The following is a 23,108-nucleotide window of genomic DNA, read 5'->3' on the forward strand; positions in this document are numbered from 1 at the left end:
CAAGCCGTGAGGCTCTCCTCCCTGATGGCCCTTGTAGGAAAGGAGCACATGCAGGCAGGACCGAGTGCCATCGACGTTGCCATCAGCGGTCTTGGCCCGAGGTCTGGGTAAGAGTACGGACCCAGAATTCCTGTGCCAGGCAGAGCCTTGAGATCACAGACCCCCAAGGATCATTCTTCGCATCAGGACCCCCATCTCAGCCACACTCCACAGGAGGAAGCACTCCTCCAGGCCTGTCCTTTCCCCATCTACTGTCTCTGAAATATAGTCCAACCACAACTGGGCTTGGTTTTTAAAATACACTCTGCGCCCATTAACTCCTCCAGAGGACCCTTCCGGCCTCTTTTAAAGTTTCTCCTCATAATCGCTTTTTGGTTGGCATGTGGTGTGCTGCAAACATGAATTTCTGGCACCTTTCCAAAGTTTAATCACTTGAAACCCTCCCTCCCCATACATAGAAATAGATCCTTCCAGCATCATTTGACCGAAGTATAAAGCAACCTGGTTGGCCTCCATGCATCCGATGGCATCTTCCAAGAGTGAAAACTCCACGCAGACATAGCCATAGTCGTAACCTGGGGACAGCATTTAAATACAGACGGGAGTGGTGTTAGTGCCTTGCAAAAACAAAAAACACACTTCAATCCCCTGTTTCTGAACCCCTTACACACAAGCCCTCCCAGCTGGCCCCTCCCTCTCCTAAACTAGGCAAAGCTGCTACCCCAAACAGAAAAAAGTACTGAAGGAAAGTCTGGATGTTTCTGGATAGTCATTCCCAGAAGGACTTTTCCTATGAACCAAGAAGATCCTCTGTGCTCTTTAGCACTGACGCTCCGAGAGGGTCATCCCACGGAGAGTTTTAAGTGGGGACCCAAAACATTTTAACCACAAGCTGAATCTTCTGGGGAAAAAGTCAGTAAGAACAGGAAAGTATCTGAGGAAAAAAAAGCATCCCGAGAGAGTAGAAGCAATTATCCCAAAGCTATGCTAATAGTCACCACTTTTCAAGCAGAAACCACCTTCAAAGACAGAAGTGCTGACAGACTGAGGCAACTATTCTGTTTGGATGCCACGGGAGGCTTCTGGCTGGCAGGGGGGAAACCATTTCAGGCCTCCTCTTTTTTTTCTTGTTTCAACTCAAGTCATAAACCAGCTAAATCTTTACAAAGGAAGAAGGTGTAAAAGCATAAGTAAGTACAAAGAGCTGGGTCCAAAATTGTGCTTCTGCACAAAGATCTGCGGTGGGTAGGCTGGGGGAGAGACAGCTGTGGTTAGCAATCAATACACATGGAAGAACTGTACGTACCATTAGTTATCACACCCTTCACCTTTCTCCAGATCAAATGCCATCTGCGGCTCTCATGACCCATGAAACGGCAAAGTCATGGGATTTACAGGCTGCTGAACTCTAACCCCAACCGCCCTGCAGTTTCCCTGCGGCGCCAGCATCTGACTGCACAAATACACTTGTCAGTGCTCCCCAGGGGCTCCCATGCTTCCTCCACTGCCTCACAGGAGAAAGCTCACCTTTAGGGGGACACTGTACAGATGGAACAGCAAGAAAAAGATATGGTTTGTTCCGATGAGAAATAAAACTCAAGGAAAGAAAAACAACACAAAACCCAGGACAATTTTAAGTACAAAGTATATATATATAATAGGAAACTGCTATCATTGGTTCAAGACAGCAAGGGCCAGGGGTCAATGGGGGAAAAGGAGACAAGTGTAATACTTTAAACAAAACAAACAAACAAAAAAGACATCAACAGCCAAAAATCAAATCATATTAAGTTAATTACAATAAAAAACACACCTACGGTAATAGAAAATATAGCTTAAAAAGTAGACCAAAGTTGGTAAAATGGGTTGGATTCCTTGTCGTGTGGAATGAATGGCCTGAAATGTTTCATGATAGTAATATAGTTATAATCTTGTTAAATACTTCAGGTTCATTAAGAAAAGTTACGACGGTATAGGTTGATTCTTGCTTTGAATTTTAGGAAATGACCAGGAAGAATAAAAGAAAACTGCTAGAAATCTCAAATTTTCTACCCGATTTCAAAGTTTTGACCATAACCCCTGCAACCTCTACTTAAACTTACCACAAAATCAGGCTCCTCTGATTAGTAACTATTGGAAGAGATGAAACTACTTTAGAGAAAAGGTGTGAGTATATCTGTATATATCCTATTAGCAAGGGAAATTGTTTCATTACTTACTTTCTTTCAATGGAATGGATTCTCTTGGTCAAACTCAGTGCACATCTCATACATAAAACATTCTGCACTGTGCAAAGGGCTCTGAGTGTTCCTGGGAAACATTGTAGAATAGCAAGAGCAACTAAGGTGCTTTTTATCACCAACTAAAGGCCCAGTGCACGGATTCAGGGTCCCTGAGGGGTCCCAGATTGCAAGAGGGCACAGGCCAGGCCGAGGGACCCCACCGGCGCATGATCGGGGCCAGGGAGGGACCGTGTGAGGGCTCCAGAGCATGTCCGGTCCATCTCACCCAGTCCCGACGGGCTGGACCCCAGCAGCAAGCTAACCTACTGGTTGGAGCGTCTGCCCCCCTGGTGGTCAGTGAGCATCATAGCAACTGGTAGAACGAATGGTCAGACACTTAGCATATTAGGCTTTTATTATATAGGATATCTACTGCAAACACTCAAACGAATGTTTACAGTCAGAAAGGGATAAGGGGTAGCCACAGAACAAGCAGAGGTGCACTCAAGTATGTGATGGCTGCTACATAACACACCAAGAAAGAGTGCAGGAGTGTGGTTAGCAACTCACAGCTGCTGAAATGAAAATAGGAACCAACACCAAACTAGCAAAGCCTTGAGCTTCCTTCCTATGCTTAAAGAAGTAAGTATTGTGGCCCAAAGGAGCATACAGCATCTGGAGAGAGAGAGAGAGAGAGAGAGAGAGAGAGAGAGAGAGAGAGAGAGAGAGAGAGAGAACACTCTTGATAACATTCATACTTCACTAAAGGACAAACAGACTTTGATACTAAAGTCACTGGGAAGGAAAAGATACGGTCCACAGGAGACATTAAGAGCATCTAATAACATCTTTATACATCAATCCTGCAATACTGTATGCTGACAATGTACTTTAGATTTAATATTAAATTCACAAGCTCAATGCTCTGCTCAATTTCTCCTGCCCACAACTTTAGCTATCAAACAAGAACAGAAGTTTAAAGTTTAATTATAATGCCTAAAACTTATGCTCTACCCACTAAGCCAAGCTGGCTAGGGCGATCCCAGGCATTTTGTGTGTCCAAGACTCATGGTTATACCATAAGAATTTTCAGTAACTAACAACATTAATGATGATACTAAGTTACATTTACTTCACATACATTAACTGAATCCTCACAAGAGTACCCTATGAGGCAAGTATGACTGACCTCACTTACCCACGTGAAGCGGCAAAGAACGAACGGTTTGCTCAAACCCAGGCAGTCAGACTCAAACTGATGCTATGAACCGCTACACCAGAGGGCCTCACCCTTTAACACTGATGCAAGTAATTTGAATTCCAAATTCCCCGCAGCCCATTTACAGAAAGGGTCCCACATCTTGAGCACAGACAAGACCACGTCTGCAGTTAAGAAATACTGAAATTTGCAGCACAACAAATTATTCTTACTGCACAATGTCAACGGCAGAACCATTGGGAGTGGGCCTGAGTATGCAAATTAGAAAGCAATCATTCACAGACTAACTTATACTGGCTGTCAAAGTTCTGAAAGGACAAAAACCCAAAGTCTTATTATAAATGATGGCTATAAAAATTACAGCCCTAGCCAGTTTGGCTCAGTGGACAGAGCATCAGCCCGTGAACTGAAGGGTCCTGGGTTCGATTCTGGTAAAGGGCACATACCTTGGTTACAGGCCCAATCCACAGCCCTGGTTGGGACACACATGGAAGGCAACCAATCAATGTCTCTCTCTCACATCGATGTTTCTTTCTCCCCCTCCCTTCCACTTTCTCTAAAAATCAAAGGAAAAATATCCTCAGGTGAGGATTAAAAACAAAACAAAACAAAACAAAAAAAATGACAATATGGTAAAAGACTTGCTATAGGATACTTAATATATTTTAAAAGCTCTAAAAATGAGGACAATTATATAAAATATGTACAGGAAAAAGGACTAGGATTAAATAGAAAGTCATATCTAACTCGGAGGATAGAGACAGAAGTCAGCCCATGAGATGAAAACCATGCACTGTCAAAATCATACTCCAACACCCCAAGGTGAAGAACATACCATCTCTCAACACAGGTTAAGTCCAACATGCCTGTTTCCTCCCGCGCTGCAACAGATTGCTCTTCTGGATGACACCAGATGAAGGGCTGGCTTGCATATATAAGGGCCATAATATATGAAAATATGCGACTTGAAATAACAGAATCACAACCAGCACAGTGAACCCTCACACTCAGAGAAACCTGGAAATAGAGACCACCTGAAGCCCCAGCCGAGTCACCCCTGCCTCCCATGCTAACTTCACGAGAGGGAAGGTGAGGTGTAGGGTGGAGGAGGGGTAGAGCAAGCACAGGTGAATACATAGAAATTTAAAAATGACATAGGCAACACAACTGTATACAGAAATAATTACAGTGGTTGGATTGTTACACTGAGAAAATTAAGCTTTTATAATCCACAGGAAAAGTTTTAGTAGACACAGAAGGTATTCATTCTACCCAGAGACCTAAACATTCTGAAAACAACCAACCAACCCTGCAGTCAGAACCATGTGGAACCATCAAGATGACAACTCAAAAATTAAAAATAAAAATAAAAATAAAAGATGGCAAACTCCGTGTTCATTGTCACACAGACAGATGTGTTCTTACCGAGAGGAACAAAAGGTCTCTTTTATTTCCTTTTCCTTCCTCCAACAGACGCTGGGAAGAAGTCTGGTGGGCTGATGGGTCTTAGTTCTTATTTCCATGACTATTCAAAAGCACATCTTACTCCGTTTTCTAACCTGAAACTATCCATTTCTCATAGAAATGTGAATGAATGCTCTTATACTTTTTTTTGGCAGCTGAGAATGAGAACAAGGCAAAGGGAGAACATCTATAAAGATAAAATTAATATTTGGACTCTTGTCTCTTCATTAACCATGTGGTTGCCTGTTCCCCAAAAAAGTATCTGTGAGAAAATCTAACCAGGTGCTTATGGGGAACAAGGGTACAGAAAACAAAGCCCTGATAAATAATATCAACTCCAGAATCAATTCTTTAGTCTCTGCCCCCCCAAAAGCTGACCTGGTGATGCTGACAGACATGGCTCCCTCATTCAAGTCTGCTAGTCCACACCAAGCAATTATACAGCAATGTTAATTTAGGCAAATGAGATGAGCAGCCCTATATTCAAACTGACCTAGAAAACCCAACTAACATAGAGAAGTGTGGTTGAATTTCACATTTGGAGAGTACTGACTGACTGAAAAAGCCCAGAATATATATAGCAAATACAAAATGTAAAAGGAATCAGGATATTAAAGGACATAGGCAGAGAGAAAAGAAATTATTTTATTGGGGATCTTTGAGGGAAATGAATGCAGTTTTTTCCCTCTAAACAAGGAGTGTTATTTCTGTGGGAAGAAGCATTACGAATATAAAAAGCACCATGAGAAATCCTAATAGAGATTCAAGAGGGCTTGGTTCTATGGATCCTGTTTCCCTAATTCCATTTCATTGGGGAATATAGGTTTTGAGAAGAAAAGTAAAATATTACCAAGGTAGAGATTTTAGCAAGAACCAAAACAGAATCGATCCAGGCATCTGAATTTCTATCAAGAATGAAAGAACTGAGGAGACCTGCGCACACTGCCGACCACTACTCTGCTGCTGAGAACCTCACCGGAACATCCCCTGCTGCGTTCATCAGGAAAACGAGGGAAATACCGGATCTCCAGGTCAAACTACCCTCTGGGAAAGTTGGAATTGGCCCGTATGAAATCCATCTCTCTGACACAAGCACTTTCAGATCTCTCCCCCTCAACCATGCATGTGAGTTGCTGGTTTATAATAAAACACACGAAACAAGGAAGATGTGCATTATGATCACTTGGTAAATTTTTGAAAACTGCATTATGGTTCTATTTTATTTAGTTTTCCATCTGTACCAACTGGCTATTTTTAAGAATTTTGTTGTTGCTTGTATTTTCAAGGAGTTTTCAAAGTCCAAAATTAATCATAGGGTCACTTCATCCATGATGGTTTTCTGGGCCAAACTAAAAGATGCTCCGGATATGAGCAGATCACACTGGCCCAGCCACTCATCTATTCCAGAACTGAACTTGCATCCAGAGAAGGGTCAGACAACAGGCATTTTGTGACACTTTGGCCAGAACATGAGCCTAGGTCATTCATGCTCTATAACAGAGAACTGGTGCTCAGCTAAAGGTACTAGAACCAACCAGATCCAGTTTGGGGATCCCCATCTGTGGTATCATCAAAAAATATTTGGGCCCTGGCTGGTTTGGCTCAGTGGATAGAGCGTGGGCCTGCGGACTCAAAGGTCCCAGGTTCAATTCCAATCAAGGGCACAAGCTCGGGTTGCGGGCTCAGTCCCCAGTAGGGGGTGTGCAGGAGGCAGCCGATCAATCCCTCTCATCATTGATGTTTCTCTCTCACTCTCTCTAAAATCAATAAAAAAATATTTTTAAAAATACATATTTGGTCTTTGTTCCAGTTTCTTGCCGCAGAATTCCTAAAACTCTTGGAATTTCCTGAGCGATAAGGGTATATGACTGTCTTTTGTTCTAATGAGGCGACTCTTGATGGATAGTTCCAGGATGGAGACTGGTCATCAGAGAGACCAAGCCCTGATCAGAAGCTTGGAACTTTCAACCTCATTCCCCAACTCCAGGGAGAAAAAGGGCTACAGATCGAGTCAATGATCAATGACCAATGACTTAATCAATAATGTTTACAGCCACTTTTAATCCTCACAACACAGCCCACATTTGGCAGGTGAAAGAGAATGTGGTGATCGAGGGTGGTAAAAAAAAATAATAATAAAAAAATAAAAAATAAAAAATAATGTTTACATATGGAACCTCCATAAATGATGGCGTTTGGAAAGCTTCCAGGTTGGTTTACAAATCCATATTCAAAGATACTTGCAGACCTATGAACCTCCATACCTCTTCACTTGGTCCTTTACAATAAACTGTTTTCCTCAATCTTGTAAGCCATTCTAGCACATTCTCAAACCTAAAGGGGGGATATGAGACCCTCCAGCAGAAGTGTGGGTGATCTCGGTACATGTGTGACTGGCACCTGAAGTAAGGGCAGCCTTACAGGATGAGCCCTTAAACCTATGGGGTCTGATGCTAACCCTGGGTAGGGTCAGAACTGAACTGAATCACAGGATGACCACTTGGTGCCAGAATTGGCTGGTGTCAGGAGCAAAAAAAACCTCTCATCATCTCTGTGCCTCTGACATGGGAGACAAACACTGCTTCCCACTGATGTCATTCCTGAACATGTTCAAACCTCTGCCTCTCAATGTACCTGAAGTTTGCCCCCCGCCCACTTTCTGCCAAGTTCAATGGCAAGCACTACCATGATCAGGAACTTAACTGACAGCACTTGTCCTCCAAGCAGCCATTTTAAAATACAGGACTATTAAATGGAATTAAAATAATAATAATAATAATAATAATAATAATAATAATAAAATAAAATACAGGACTATTTTCGATTAAGGTTTCCCCAAAAAAAGTCCATTTCATCAGATATGCTTGTACATTTGCCAAGATATTCATTGTATGAAAAGTGAGCACTGTCTAGGGTTTGGTATTAGTCCAAAAGCTAAAATGAAAATTTTTTCATTTTCTAACAAATATAAAATTTTAAATTACTTATAACAGGGGTGGGCAACCCCTGGCACACGTGCCAAACATAGCACGCCAGTAACTTTTGCTGGCATGCGAAACCCTCTCTTATCTTCCATTTACAATTTTTTTCTTAATACCGACTTTTTTATTTTTCAGATAAATTCAGAGTAGGTGCATCTTAGATAAATAAATAATTTTACATAACAAGTTCTCTTAAAGACCATAGACATGGATTGACGAGAGAGGGGAAGAGCAATTTCTATGCCTCTACCTTAACTCTCCCTGCCTTCCTAGAGCCGACCAGTGTTTTGGTTTCATCCACATACGCTTGTGAATCTTTGCTCTCAGTGATGAATTTTGTTAAGTCTCATAATGGGAGTAGCCTGATGGATGAAAGCAGTAGCTCGTGCATATCTCTGAAGGTCACGAAATATAAACCTGATGTAAAATCTCTGTCATCAGTGATGCAGCAGCAAAAGTCCCACTGATAATGTCAAACGGAGTCATAAAGTTTTCTGTCGGACTATCAGTGTACATGTATACATTAAAAAATAAATGCATTTTTCATCATCATATACTGTGTTTTTGTCGCTTGAATGAATTTTATCATTTCTTCAAGGTTCTTCACATACGTACACCTTAAGGGATATCAAGTAGGTGTAACACGTTCTCAAAAAATTAGGGTTGGCATGCAGAAGAATTTTGAGTCAGAGATTTTGCTGGTTTTGGCACGCACTCACAAAAAGGTTGCCCACCCCTGACTTATAATGATATGAACAACAAAATAGAAAACTCTATTCCCTCAACATAACACTACTGAACAGTTTTCAAAACCAAACTTGAGTGTGACAGTACCATTTTGGGGAAATTTTCTTCGTAGGTTCTACTCATCCAATGTTTTATTTCCAGAGTTTGCACATACACATCTCAATATTTAGACAAATATTATTTAACCACCAATTCATACATAATCTACATTGCTGCCAGGAATTTTTATAGCATGGAGTGTGATAGAAGACAGCATGACTAATGTCTTCTTTGATTTGGAGGCAAGCAAAGGCAGGAAATCATTTAGTTTGTGGCACAAATCCAGCTGATAGGTTACGAGGAGAAACCTAATGAAGCTTATACCATGCAATGATTTCTCTACCCTGTCACCATCATTCAGGAACATTCGATTCATTTTTTAAAAACTGAGTTTTAGAGAGAGAAAGGGAGAGGGAGAGGGAGAGACAGAGAAACAACAATTAGTTGCCTCCCATATGCACCCTGACTGGAGATAAAACCCACAACCTTGGCATGTGCCCTGAGCAGGGATCAAACCTGCGACCCTTCGGCGCACAGGATGACACTCCAACCAACCGAGCCACACCAGCCAGGACTGATTCTTTTGTGTGCTTTTTTAAGTGACATTATCTAGTCACTTGACCTCAGCAGAGCTGTGAAGTCCTACTCACCAGCCCCCCCCCCCCCAGCTTCTGCCCCAAGGGACTGTCTAACAGCGGACATGCGCATGAACCGCAGCATCTTCAGGGCTTCGTTTCCCTTCATGTCAGTGTGCACAGCCTCTGAGTCCTTTCCTCCACTCAGCGTGATGCCATGAGACTTATCCCTGTTGTCACGTGCATGAGTAGTTTCTTCAATTGCTGTTGAGGAGTGTGGCATTGTATGCATGCACAAGAGTTTGTCCAGTCACCAAAAGACATTTCACTCTGATACTTCCCCAGGAATATAATCATGTAACTCAAGGTACTTTACAATGAAGGGGGTTATAATATATTTGAAAATGGCAAAAGAAAAACTCAAATATACGCAACATATATAGGTGCACAATCCCTTATATGCAACTCCAAAATCCAAAAATTTCTTAAATATCAAGTTTTTGGTATATTTTCAGTCAAGTCATCTGGAGACAAATCCAGATCTCCACTATACTGTCTCCTCCTAGTCTTTTTTAAGTCCTCTTAGTGAGAGTAGACATACATTTTGCTCTAGAAATATTATGTCTAATATACATCCCACTAGGGCAGTGGTTCTCAACCTTCAGGCTCTTTAAATACAGTTCCTCATGTTGTGACCCAACCATAAAATTATTTTTGTTGCTACTTCATAACTGTAATGTTGCTACTGTGATGAAACGTAATGTAAATACCTGATATGCAGGATGGTCTTAGGCGACCCCTGTGAAAGGGTCGTTTGACCGCCAAAGGGGTCGCGACCCACAGGTTGAGAACTGCTGCACTAGGGTATTAATTCATATATGATCTATAAATCACATTACCTTTCCATATTCAGAAACATTTATGCACTCATCCGAACCCGCAGATTTGGGATCAAAGTCGTGGCCCTGTCCTTACACAGCTCTGAACGAGAGAGAGATTCCAAGGCTCTCACTGGAGTCTGTGATGAATATGCTATAGACTGGCTCCCCATTACATCAACTAAAGGGTGAGCCCCACCCCACTCACCCCTCTTGTGAGCAATAGCAATCCTGATGGTCTCTGCAGGTTAGCAGGCAGCTTTAGAAAAGTGACTGCCATTTATAAAATCACCTTTTCTACTGAAATTCACACACAATCTTTTTAGAAGTAAAGGTTAAAGTTCTCTAACCCTGACTGTCCCGAGCACATTCATCCCGTGCACACTGGGACCCCTCTGTGCCAGGCAGGGTTTAAGCACTTAGGATTAGGACGGACCAAGACACACAGGCTCCTGCTGTTCCGGAACGAACTGTCCAGTGGGAGAAATAAGACACACAAAACCCCTGAGAAAAACATCAGTGATGGATCCTATGACAATAAACTAGGATATAACGAAAAATGACGATGGGGGGATTTTAGATTGGTATCGTGAGGCAAGGCCTCTGCGAAGTGAAACTGAAGCCAAGGACTAAACCCCAGAAGACAAGTGAGGATCAGAGGGAAGAGCAGTGCAAAGGCCCCGACAGAGAAAGAAGCCTGTATTGGTCAAGGACTAGAGCAAAGGTTGGGCTGGCTAGAGCATAAGAAAGGTGGAGAGCAGTACAGGATGAGGCCAAACAGCCAAAGGCCGGCTCATGCAGGGCAGAGTTGGGAATTTCTTCCAAGTGAGGTGGGAGGCCAGGAGAGGATTATAGGCAAGGGTGTAACATGATCTAACCGGTGTTTTCAAAAGTTCACCCTACTTGCCACACAGAGATGTAATATGGACAGTATGGGACTGGTAATCTAATCCTTTCATTATAAAAAGAAATCTATCTACCTACTATTATCACTTCATATAAGAAAATGCCAAGAAAGGACTGCAGCTCCTGAAAGGTGTATTTTTCTAAACCAACGTCCTGAATGATTTCACACGCGTGTCAATGCCTTTGGTCGGCCCGTTATGGCTCCAATGGCTACACGGCCAGCACATTTAGGAACTTCTGTAGTGTGTCTTACTCTGCTAATATTCTGACAACAGACAGAAAACCAGTAAGTACTAACGAAATGAAGAGTTTCAATTGCTGTTATTTTAACATCAAGCTATCTCTACTTTCCTGCAACAGCACGGATGAAACTGGCGAGCATTATGCTAAGGGAAATAAGCCAGTCGGAGAAAGATAAGTATCACAGGATCTCACTCATATGTGGAATAAAATGATCAACATAAACTGATGAACAAAAATAGATCCAGAGACAAATGGCGGGGGTGGGGGAGATCCACTAAAGGACTTGTATGCGTGCGTATTAGCATAACCAATGGACACAGACACTGGGGCAGTAGGGGCTTGCCCTTGAGGGTGGGAGTGGCGGGGGGGGGGGGGGCGTCAGGGGAATCAGTGGGGGGAAAAGGAGACATATGTAAAACTTTAAACAATAAAATAATTAAAAAAAGATATCTCTACTTTCCTAAATAGGCCAGTGCCTAATGGAAGCAATGCATAAACCAAGATGAAAGCTGAGGTTATTGCCCTATTGCAGTTAAAAAGCGACTGCAGCCTATAAACTCTAATCCCCAAAGATAACAGTAAACCACGAAGGTGTGTGTAAGACACGTGCAAAACAAACAAAAACGGTAGGTGAAGTATGCAAGAACAGAGGAACGCTTAGTCATGTTTCCACAAATTCAGAGTTGCTTTTAAAACAAAGAAATGATTAGCTTTCTGAGAAATAATGCTTCTGAGTGTGTTCTCAAATTACAGAAAAGATATTTCTAGATTTAATGTAAATTTACTTCAGCACCAGACTATTTCAAGCAGAAAAATTTATTTTTGTGGATAGTTTCCCTCTGCAGAACCAATCTGAAGAAGCAGCTATCTAGTTAAAGCAAAAATTTTATGCCATGGTAAACTGTTTAAAAGTAAACTATATCCTCAAAAATATGGCATGCTCTTGGTTGAAGAGTTCCTTAACTTGGATTACTGAAATCTAAATTCTGTGAAAAGATTAATGCTCTACTTTCTTCAAAGTAAAATTCTGCAAGTTAGATCACTTAAATATTAGCTTATTTTTAAGCAATTTCATATTATGTAGTCCTAAAAATATTGGTCAATACTTTAAGTGTTTGGCACTTCCCTTTTGACTACATTTCTGTACTAGTAAACATGTCCTGGGGGGTAGGGGAGGTGGGGGGAGGCCAATGGGGGGGGACATATGTACTACTATTTGTAATACTTCAAACAATAAAATTAAATTAAAAAAAAAAGATTTGAAGGAACTGATGAAACTTGGTACTCTCAAATATTAGGAGGATATTCTGAAAAGTTTAACCTGCAGTTAAGACCACAGAACAGAGGTCAAAGAGACAGTTCTTCTGGATCTATTTATGGATTTCAACAAACTAGTTATTGCAGGACTCTGTTCTCCAAGCAAGACTGGAAAGAAACCACTAATTTGTACAATTTCTCTGGAAAGTTATAATTTCATGCTGAAGCAATTAAGACATAAACTTTTACATACAGTAAGTTTATTAAATCCTACTAGGCTCCATTGTAAACACCCCCCCACCATGAAGAACATAAACAGCCAGCTTCATGAGCTGATTCCATGAAATGTATTCAGGGAGAAGCCCTGCAGCGCTCCCTTTCTATCTCCCAGGCGCTCAGAAGAACTGGGGCGCGTATCCTCACCCGGTGGACAAAGCATCCACAAAGAATCCCAGCGGAGACTAAAGCTGGCTGTTGTTTGGAGGCACCAACAGAGGCTTCCGGGAATCTTAATGGTGGTTTCTTAAACGTTTTTTGAGTGGCACACATTGCAGAGATCTGACAAAGTCCCTTCCTGACCCAAGGCCACATGCACAACAAGAAGCTCACCTGTGTTATACCCCTTCAGCTGCACGTCCTTTATAGGCATGTCATCAGGAGTCCGGAAGGCATTAAGAATCTGCAAGAATATGGTACTTACAATGATGATACAAGTCATAATCAAATACTGAATATTATATTTTCCATCCTGGTTTTTACTAGACATAATTTAAAACTATGATTACTTTATAAATGCACTGTGGCATTCAAAGACCATTGAATGAGTCTCACCTAATTCCTCAAAAGTCCCCCAATATATAAAGAAGGCAGAGCGCAGAACTGTCTTGAGCTCACGCTCGAGCCCTGCAATCGGCCCGAGTCTCTCCTGCTCACCTGCTGAGGAGCCTTGCAATGGCCGGTTTTCGTTTAACAGACGACATACACTGACTCGTTCAATCCAGGGCCATGGCCTTAACATCTCAGCCTGGTCAGATCTCTCCCCATCTTCTGGACGGTTTGTCCTCTCACTGCATTCAGTCCTGGCTCAAATGTCACTTCCTCAAGGATGGCCTTCGAACTACCCGATCGGAAACAGTCCTCACCCACGGCGCTCTAGAGCTTACTTTAGCTTTCTTCAGAGCATTGATCACTGCCTGAGGTCATCTACCTTTTGCTTTTTTATTAACCTCAGAGGCAGTGGCTTTATAATATTCACTGCTATTGCGCTCAGTGCCTGGCATGCAAAATCGCTTAATATCCGAAGTGAGCGGAGTAAGAGCACCTACTCATAGTATGCTGTGATATTAAAATGAACTAATGCTGTAAGCATCACATCGTGCCTGGCACAGGATGAACACTAAGTCCTGTTTGCTCTGACAATGATGATCAGGCCTAAGGACTGCAATCACTGCCTTCATATTTTCTACAACTCGCACCTCACAGAGCACGCGCACAGCTGGTGAAAGCTGAGGGAGCTGCTGTGCTGCTGATACCAGATGCGAACACGGCCCGGAGCCGGGGGAGAACACCCAGGGCTTTCCCTGTACATTTCTTTGCACCGGGGGTCCTCAAACCACGGCCCGCGGGCCACACGCAAATACAGATATTGTATTTGTTCCCGTTTTGTTTTTTTACTTCAAAATAAGATATGTGCAGTGTGCACAGGAATTTGCTCATAGTTTTTTTTTAAACTATAGTCCGGCCCTCCAACAGTCTGAGGGACAGTGAACTGGCCCCCTGCTTAAAAAGTTTGAGGACCCCTGCTTTGCACCTTCATGTGAATCTGTAATTTTTCAAAATAAAGTTTAAAAAACAATTTTTAACTGAACAAAAACATAAAAAGCAAAAGGAACAATGAAAAAATACACTTACCTCCTCTTTTGTGGCATTTTCAGGCACCCCATTTAATCGAATAAGCTTGCTTGCTTTCTCCTCACTTGGGCCAGTCCTATAATCTTGATCCTTGAACCCAGAATAAAAGATTATTCAGAAATGAATATGTTAGCACAAAATGAAACTGAACATAAAATACAGGTACTCAGAATCAAAAATCAAATTGACTTGCATCATATGAAGCTGTGAAAAACGGTAATTTTTTGTTTTTCTGTGTGCCAAAATTTGATCTCAAATCATTAGAATACACCTGTCCTAAAACCAAGGCTCAGTGAAGGAGGCTTGAAAACATAAAGCAGAATGTTAAGCGAAACAACACTGAACAGGACTTTTATAATCAGGAAAAAAACACACAAATAAAACATTCTCAAGACTATCATTTTCTTTTCTTGAATGAGAAAACAGGAAAAAAATTTAAGCCAGATCTATAAACAAACACCAGAACAAAGTCAAAAAGTGCCATCTGAACATACTACTCAGGTTCAGTTCAGAGAAATCTGCATTTTCCATATTCATAAAAGTCTCAGCTCTAACTGATTTCTCTTTATTTCAAAATTTTTATCAAGACTTTAACTTTTGAGAAAAAGTCTCCTAATACTAAGGGACCACACTTCCCAGTTATGTCTACTGTCCGGGAATAACTATCAATAGTATTCTCTTTTACTCTTGAAAGTGTCCTAATTTGAACAATAAATTATATGGTCACTCACCTCTAACATTCTCAAAAGCTATTATTGGGTTAGCATGACTTAGGATTACTGTCTAAAATAACAGAAACCTGAGTAGACACGGGTAAAATCTAGTTAAAAAGATAATACTTTCATTGTCCAACTGCAAATATAACTCTCCTTGCTTAGATTATATGTATGTTAGATTACATATTATATATAGAGAGAAATTCAACATTTTTAAAAATGTTTTTTAATTGATTTTGAGAGAGAGAGAGATAAACACTGACCGGCTGCCTCCTACATGTCCTCCATCAGGGATTGAGCCCGCAACATGGGCATGTGCCCTGACCAGGAATTGAACCGGCAACCTCTTGGTTCATAGTCGACACTCAACCAACTGAGCCACACCAGCCGGGTGAAATTCAACATTTAATCAACTGATTTAGCTGCAAGAAGATACTTGCAACATTCATATCACTCGTGACTACAGAAAGATTCCTAGGTACTTCCTAAATAAATTTAAATAAGAAAATGATCCCAAAACAGCCACAAGGCCTGATTCTGCAAAAGTTGAGAGAATCAACTCACAAAAACAGATACTTTCAAAGTAAATCATTCCAAGGCATTTAAATCAGCACCATAAAGCAAAATGTTGAATAAACACACATCAAAAATATGATTTGAGCTGAGGGCCCTTTCTGTGGAGATGTACGTTCCATCCCTGAGGACACATTTCGCTTTTTAATGGTTATACAAGGAGAGAGCCAGGACTAATGGTCCTGAACTTTACACTTCATCCCTCAGAAAAGCCTGATGAAAAAGCAAAAAGCCGTTTACTCCGCTGACATACCTGAAGCTCCGGTGGGGCACCTCGAGGAGCTCTGCCCTCCGGAAAGGACTTGCTCTGGCCGTAGCCGAACAGCTGGCTCCCTGGCAGCCTGTGGTCCACGTCACGGTGCTCCATGCTCCTGTAGTCCGTGTCTTGCCGCCCAAGAAAGTCCAGACCTTCTTCTTTAAACAAACCAGAACCAGAACTCCGTTTTTCACCTCCAGAAGGCTGCGACTTGTCTTGGTCTTGAAGCGGACTTTGGCTGTTCTGAAAGTCTGACGAAGACTCATGTTCAAAGGCTACCCCTTGTGTTTCTCCTTCTCTCGTTTCTGAAAGCTCAAATTCTCCCTTCTGAATCCCAAAAGCAGGCCTTTCTGTTGTATGGTCATGTGTGGATTCTTCTCTCTTGTTCACATTCATACCAGAATGTTCTCTGTCTTGTGTAGAGGGTTGAATGTAATCCAAAATATTTGGATCCACAGAGGGCATCTCCCTACCCTTAAATTCCATACACGTTCCCACATCCCTGCCCCTAAAGTCCTGGTCAGTCCTGGACCGGTGTCTACCTCTGAAATCTGAGTGTGGTGTCTCCCTGTCCCTAAAGTCGAGATCACTAGTACCTGAACCTCGGCCTCTAAAGTCCACCTGTGTTCCGTCTTTGTCCCTGAAGTCCAAATCAGATACATCTCTGTTCCTAAAATCAGAACGAGACTGATCTCTGGTCCTGAAATCCAAATCTGACAAATCCCTTCCCCTAAAATCTGCATGAGCTCCATCCCGGCCTCGGAAATCTAAATCATAAGCACCCCGGCCCCTGAAGTCAGGTGGAGGAGCGTCCCTACCTCTGAAGTCGACAGTGTGAGCATCCCTGTCTCTGTAGTTCATGTGAGATGTTTCCCTGCTTCTGTAATCCACAGCAGTCCCATTGCCACCCCTGTAGTCCAGAGGTGGTCCTTCTCTATCCCGAAAATCCCCAGAATGTATGTCCCTACCTCTGAAGTCCAACTGTGATGAATCTCTGCTCTGGAAATCAGAAGATGAAAAATCTCCCCCCCTGAAGTCATGTCCAGATCCCTCCCCTCCTGGATAGTCACCAAGTAGTCCGTCTCTAGCTCCATAGCTGAAAGGGTGCTCCTCTACATTTGCAAAGGGAGGCCCCGAATGCCCCTGGAAATCAAAGGGAAGTGAATCTCTGCCAGGAAAGTTGCCAGAGTGTCTCTCTTGAGCATGACTCTTAAGGGGAGGAGGAGGATAATCCCTGTTCCACCCGGGAGCAAACCTTTCTTCTTGGCTCCCACTGTAGAAACAAAGACAGCGTTATTCATATTGTCCAGAGTTTCAAATCTACACACCAGCACATTCTTCTCTAATCACAGCACATTCTTCTGTAAATATATTTTTTTTGGCAGAGTTCTGTAACAAGGTCCTAGATCTGCAGAAACAGCAAGGGTTTGCTATTTTAGGACGAAGTGGTGGAGTAAACTTTTACGCTCCCATTTCAGAACACGAGGAAAGTCAACACAAGGTTTTCAACATGACTGCTGCAGAAAAAGCTTTCACCCAGTCCTGCAACAGGGAAAATCCGCAACACCAGATAAGCTAGCAATGGTGACACGCTACAGAAATTTCCATTTCCTATAGCCAGGGAACTTAGAATTCCAAGATCAACATGATGATTCCTATACATCAGAAAAATCAATGCACTGTAAATTTCTTACAGTAAGTTTCAGGAGGTGTCTTCCTCATTGCTGCGTACAGGAGGAACATTCCAAAATATGTGATTACAGCTACAGCACGGACACCACCCAATCAGAATGGATGCAGGCCCCAAATGAAGAAACACTGGCTGGAAATAACCAGTAGGAGCACACTGCTGTACGCCAGCTGAGCGCCAGCCCTGGCTGCTTCTAAATCCCAGGTCTCCAGTGGCTCCACCTAGAAGCACCCGCACGGGGTCCCTGCTATTGCAGCTCCCCCGGGCATCACAGCCGGCAGTGTGAGCCCTGCTACGGAGCATGTGTATGTTGACTAAGCCAAACAGCAGCATCGAGGAGCTTAACGCTGAAGGGGACCTAGAGACAGCGTTAGGCCTTCAAGCATTATTCACATGTCCCGAATAAAGCTGCTATTCCAGATTCTAATGCTTTATGCTAATTTTTCATGGTAATAAGCATATTTTAAAATAGTATAGTATTAAAGTCATATTCTCAGTTTACAGAACTCAAGCGATAAATGATAACTGGCCCAATCTTTTATGCTACCCAACTCCGCCTTTGCCTAACCTCCTCCAGGTCACTTTACTTTTATTTTATTTTTTTCCCAGGTCGCTTAACATTGTTTTGGCTTTGATGAAAGTTTAGAGAGTTTAAGTAAACAATTAGGCACCCAGAATTTTTTGACTTTGAGGGGAAGGAGGATGTGAAAAGGGAAAACATAAATGATCTGAAGGGTTAAAAATGATCTGAAGGGTTATCTGCTATTTAGCAGTAAAACAAAAATATTAAGAGAGCCAAGTCCAACTGAGCAGCCCTCTCGTCCCAGAATATACAGGTTCTATTATACGACCCCTCTGAACTCAGACTACACCGTTACACTCGACAGATTCACAGGACTGATGCTGGGTCACTCAGTTCAAGAGAAACAGTTACAATGCCAAACCCTCTCTTAAATAGGAATTTAACAGCAGCAACCTAAACATCAGAGTTATGCACATTTAATGAATTTTCAGAACATGATGACTTCCGTGAGTTCTCATTAACATTAGTTATGTCCATGTGGTTCAACATAAGAGAAGCAAATTCAAATGTTCTTCATAAGTAATACAATTTAACACTAAAATTAGGACAGTACCACTAACTCTAATGTCTCCCATGTTTAAAACCACTCAAATCCGCCCTGACCGGTTTGGCTCAGTGGATAGAGCATCCACCTGGGGACAGAAGGGTCCCAGGTTCGATTCCAGTCAAGGGCATGTACCTTGGTTGCAGGCATATCCCCGGTCTGGGGTGTGCAGGAGGCAGCTGATGGATGTTTCTCTCTCATCGATGTTTCTGACTCTCTATCCCTCTCCCTTCCTCTCTGTAAAAAATCAATAAAATATATATTTAAAAAAAATTAAAATAAAAAAAATAAATAAATAAAACCACTCAAATCCCAATGGTTAGCTTGCAGGAGGATTTAAGGGCGAGCGCTAAGATATCTAAAACTACGTTTTCTGACCAGAACACATCCAACACTGTCTTTAAATACTGCCCTGAGGATTATCTTACCCTCTTAAGTTGAGACAATCAATAGTTCTAGAATAATGTACTGCATTAGGGTTGTTAGAACTGTATTATATGTAGACTATTCAAGAAACAGTTCTATTAATATAAAATAGCAGTGGCTATGAAAATAATTTTTAGCCAAATAAAAAAAAATTTAAGAAGTTATTAAAATGTATATAATATCATTTTCCTACAAGTACCTTTTAAAAAAATCCAAATTAGTCCCCCTTTATAAATTATATTTCCTAGTCAAAGATCTTTTTAAAAGCATGTAATAGCCCAGCCTGCGTGGCTCAGTGGTTAAGCATTGGCCTATGAACCAGGAGGTCATGGTTCAATTCCTCGTCAGGGCACATGCCCAGGTTGTGGCTCGATTCCCAGTGTGGAGCGTGTAGGAGGCAGCCGATCAATGATTCTGTCTCATCATTGATGTTTCTCTCTCTCCCTTCCTCTCTGAAATCAATTTAAAAATACATTTTTTAAAAAAGCATGTAATGACTTATAGTTAAACTAAAACTAAGGTGAGGAAATATAAATGATAAGTTGGTCAAAGAAAAAAATGTTCTGAAAATTTTAGAAAGTTAGGCAATAGAGCTAAAGTTACCTAACATTTCTGATGGCTTACCTAAACCATCAGAACGGGTTAATTCTATAAGAAACAGCCTTACTTGTAAAGTAGTCATCCATAAATATGAATAAAATGCTAAAACACAAAACACTTGGCATGCTGGATATTTAGTCTCAGAATCACTTCAGAAATGACTAAAAATTTTTAAATGTTTTTATTTTTTAAAAACCAGAGCTATTTCTACACACACCAAAATATCCCCGTTAATGGTAGTCCATAAAAATGTTATACTATATCATTAATATATTAACAATTTCAATATTCATTATTTTAAGACTTACCGAAAAGGTCCTGTTCTATTAGCAGATCGAGAATCCCCCCACATCTCTTAAGTCAGGAGGGCCCAATAAGCAGACCCTTTCACTGCCAAATGTTGGTTATAGCAGTACCTGCACAAAACAAGCCCATAAAATGAGAACATTAGAATATGCAGTAAAGCTAACCTAATTTTCTCCTGCTTACCTTATGAGGGACCACAGCAGCAGGGATATTTTTGGAAGTCACTTTTAAACATTCACTTATTAACTTATAACAAAAAAATATATTTTTAAAGTTAGAAATGCATAATCCAGGCCACTACAAACTTCTCAGTGTACTAAGAATGCTTCACATTTATAAATATTGACTAATTTTTCTAGTAGCCATTCTAGAAACAGCATCTTAATTAGCATGAACACCAGTCCTACACCATCCAGCCTGGCCAACCACAATAGTCTAGTACCCTCACCACAGTGATGCTCTGAAGATGGGCACATAACCCAAGAGAAGCTAAGAAGTCATTGGTAGACCTTTGCTGCAGCTACTAAAAAAGAGGCACACTTTCATGGCTTTGGATTTGGCAATGATTTCTTAATGACATCAAAGGCACAAAAGACAAAACAGATGAAGGACACTTCATCAATTTTAAAAACTTTAGTGCATCCAAGTACACTATCGAGAGGGTGAAAAGATAACCTATAGGTCAGTAAAATGACAGACGAAGGCATTCCCCCCCCAAAAGCAGTAACTGTCTGAATCAACTTTGTTGGAGCGTTAGAAAACAATCAAAGGTTTAAAACAACAAAGCAAATGCTCATTCAAGAAAAAGCATCTTCAAAATAATAGGAAAGTTTTATGTCTTTACTCATCCCTGTCCCATGCCCTCTCTAACATGGCAGCGGTTTTAGTCTTGAAGTAGTGGCAGCCCAGTTCCCACCTTCCTCCATCAAATCAAAATAAACCTGATTTGTGAATTTTTGTGTACCTCTGTTCTAACCTGTCTGGGGGATATCTGAAGGACTGATGCAAGGTGCTTGTTTCTATTTTACCTAACTCAGAACTCTGTGGTAGGGGAGTCGGGGGAAGCAGCAGGCATTGCTAATAAAAGCTACAAAGCAAACTACAGTCTCACACTAGAGGCCGGGTGCATGAAATGCGTGCATGGGTAGGGTCCCTAGGCTTAGCTGGCGATCAGAGCCAATGTATGGGGTGACCAGCGGGGCAATCAGGGGCCCCCCCACTGGCACCCGCCTTGGCCGGCCTGGGTCCTGTGGGCTGGGGCAGCTCTTGTGTTAAGCGTCTGCCCTCTGGTTGTCAGTGCATGTCATAGCGACCGGTCATTCCACTGGGGGTTCTGCCATTCGGTCCATTTGCATATTAGGCTTTTATTATATAGGATATTTAGAGAAGTTGGGGTGAAAAACTTTGGGAAATAAGGACACTTCAAGGCAACATGTATACAGAAAAATGTAGAAAGCCACATGCATACCCAGGCAAGACACATGATCAGACAAGACTTGAGAAGCTTTGACCTGGGCTAATCCCTAGGCTTGGAGCAAGCACAGCCAGGTGCTGAGGGAGTGCCCCATCACAAAACCAATCTGCAGAAGCAGAGAGGAGTTCATTTTCTGCTTTTCTTTTTTTTTTTTTTTTAAATTAAATCTTTATTGTTCAGATTATTACATTTGTTCCTTTTTTTTTCCCCCCATAACTCCCCTCCTCCCAGTTCCCGCCCCACCCTCCGCTCTCACTCCCCACCCACTGTCCTCATCCATAGGTGCACGATTTTTGTCCAGTCTCTTCCCACATCTCCCACACCCCTTTCCCCCCCAAGAATAGTTAGTCCATTCCCTTTCTATGTCCCTGATTCTATTATAATCAACAGTTCATTCTGTTCATCAGATTATTTATTCACTTGATTCTTAGATTAACTTGTTGATAGATGCATATTTGTTGTTCATAATTTGTATCTTTACCTTTTTCTTCCTCTTCCTCTTCTTAAAGGATACCTTTCAGCATTTCATATAATCCTGGTTTGGTGGTGATGAACTCCTCTAGCTTTTCCTTATCTGTGAAGCTCTTTATCTGACCTTCAATTCTGAATGATAGCTTTGCTGGATAAAGTAATCTTGGTTGTAGGTTCTTGGTATTCATCACTTTGAATATTTCTTGCCACTCCCTTCTGGCCTGCAAAGTTTCTGTTGAGAAATCAGCTGACAGTCGTATGGGTATTCCCTTGTAGGTAACTGCGTTTCTTTCTCTTGCTGTTGTTAAGATTCTCTCTTTATCTTTTGCTCTTGGCATTTTAATTATGATGTGTCTTGGTGTGGTCCTCTTTGGATTCCTTTTGTTTGGGGTTCTCCGAGCTTCTTGGACCTGTAAGTCCATTTCTTTCACCAGGTGGGGGAAGTTTTCTGTCATTATTTCTTCAAATAGGTTTTCAATATCTTGCTCTCTCTCATCTTCTGGCACCCCTATAATTCTGATGTTGGTACGCTTGAAGCTGTCCCAGAGGCTCCTTACACTATCCTCGCATTTTTGGATTCTTTTTTCATTTTGCTTTTCCGGTTGGATGTTTTTTGCTTCCTCCCATTTCAAATCATTGACTTGATTCTTGCGCTCCTCTGGTCTGCTGTCGGGCGTCTGTATAATATTCATTATTTCAGTCTGTGTGTGCTTAATTTCTAGTTGGTTCCCCAATATAAGATCGAGGGTCTTATTAGTTTTCGTGTAGATCTCATTAGGTTTATCGGCAGCTTCTAAACAGTTCTTGAGAGACCTTAAAAGTGTGGTTCTGAACTCTATTTCTTCCATTGACAATTTTGTCCTGTTTCTTTGTCTCCGCATTTTGTTATGCTTCCTTGGTGCACCCCCTAGTGGTCTTTGTTCGCAGTCTTATAGATAAATCTTGATTGTTGTAGCTAATTCCAGGGAGGGTTTGACCTCCAGGCCAAGTGGCTATGAGAATCAGCTGTGTCAGCAGTGAGAGAACT

The 23,108-nt window shown here is 41.7% G+C and overlaps 1 protein-coding gene across 4 annotated transcripts in view; it reads right to left on the reverse strand.

Annotated features, from left to right (window-relative positions):
- The window catches only part of RBM6 (RNA binding motif protein 6), a 72,364-nt gene that overhangs the window by 39,611 nt on the left and 9,645 nt on the right, over nt 1-23,108 (reverse strand). Inside the window, exons 2-6 of one of the 4 annotated variants that reach the window (XM_059664700.1) lie at nt 20,139-20,246; nt 15,985-17,260; nt 14,443-14,532; nt 13,141-13,210; nt 502-575 (exon numbers count right to left, since the gene is read on the reverse strand). In XM_059664700.1, the coding sequence (XP_059520683.1) occupies nt 502-575; nt 13,141-13,210; nt 14,443-14,532; nt 15,985-17,260; nt 20,139-20,182 (1,554 nt within the window). In that variant the 5' untranslated portion in view covers nt 20,183-20,246. Of the gene's footprint in view, nt 1-501; nt 576-13,140; nt 13,211-14,442; nt 14,533-15,984; nt 17,261-20,138; nt 20,247-23,108 lie in introns of those variants that run through there. The other 3 variants (XM_059664701.1, XM_059664702.1, XM_059664703.1) reach the window with 3 other exon arrangements.

This window comes from Myotis daubentonii, chromosome 14, assembly GCF_963259705.1.
Source record: "Myotis daubentonii chromosome 14, mMyoDau2.1, whole genome shotgun sequence".
Classification (NCBI taxonomy): domain Eukaryota; kingdom Metazoa; phylum Chordata; class Mammalia; order Chiroptera; family Vespertilionidae; genus Myotis; species Myotis daubentonii.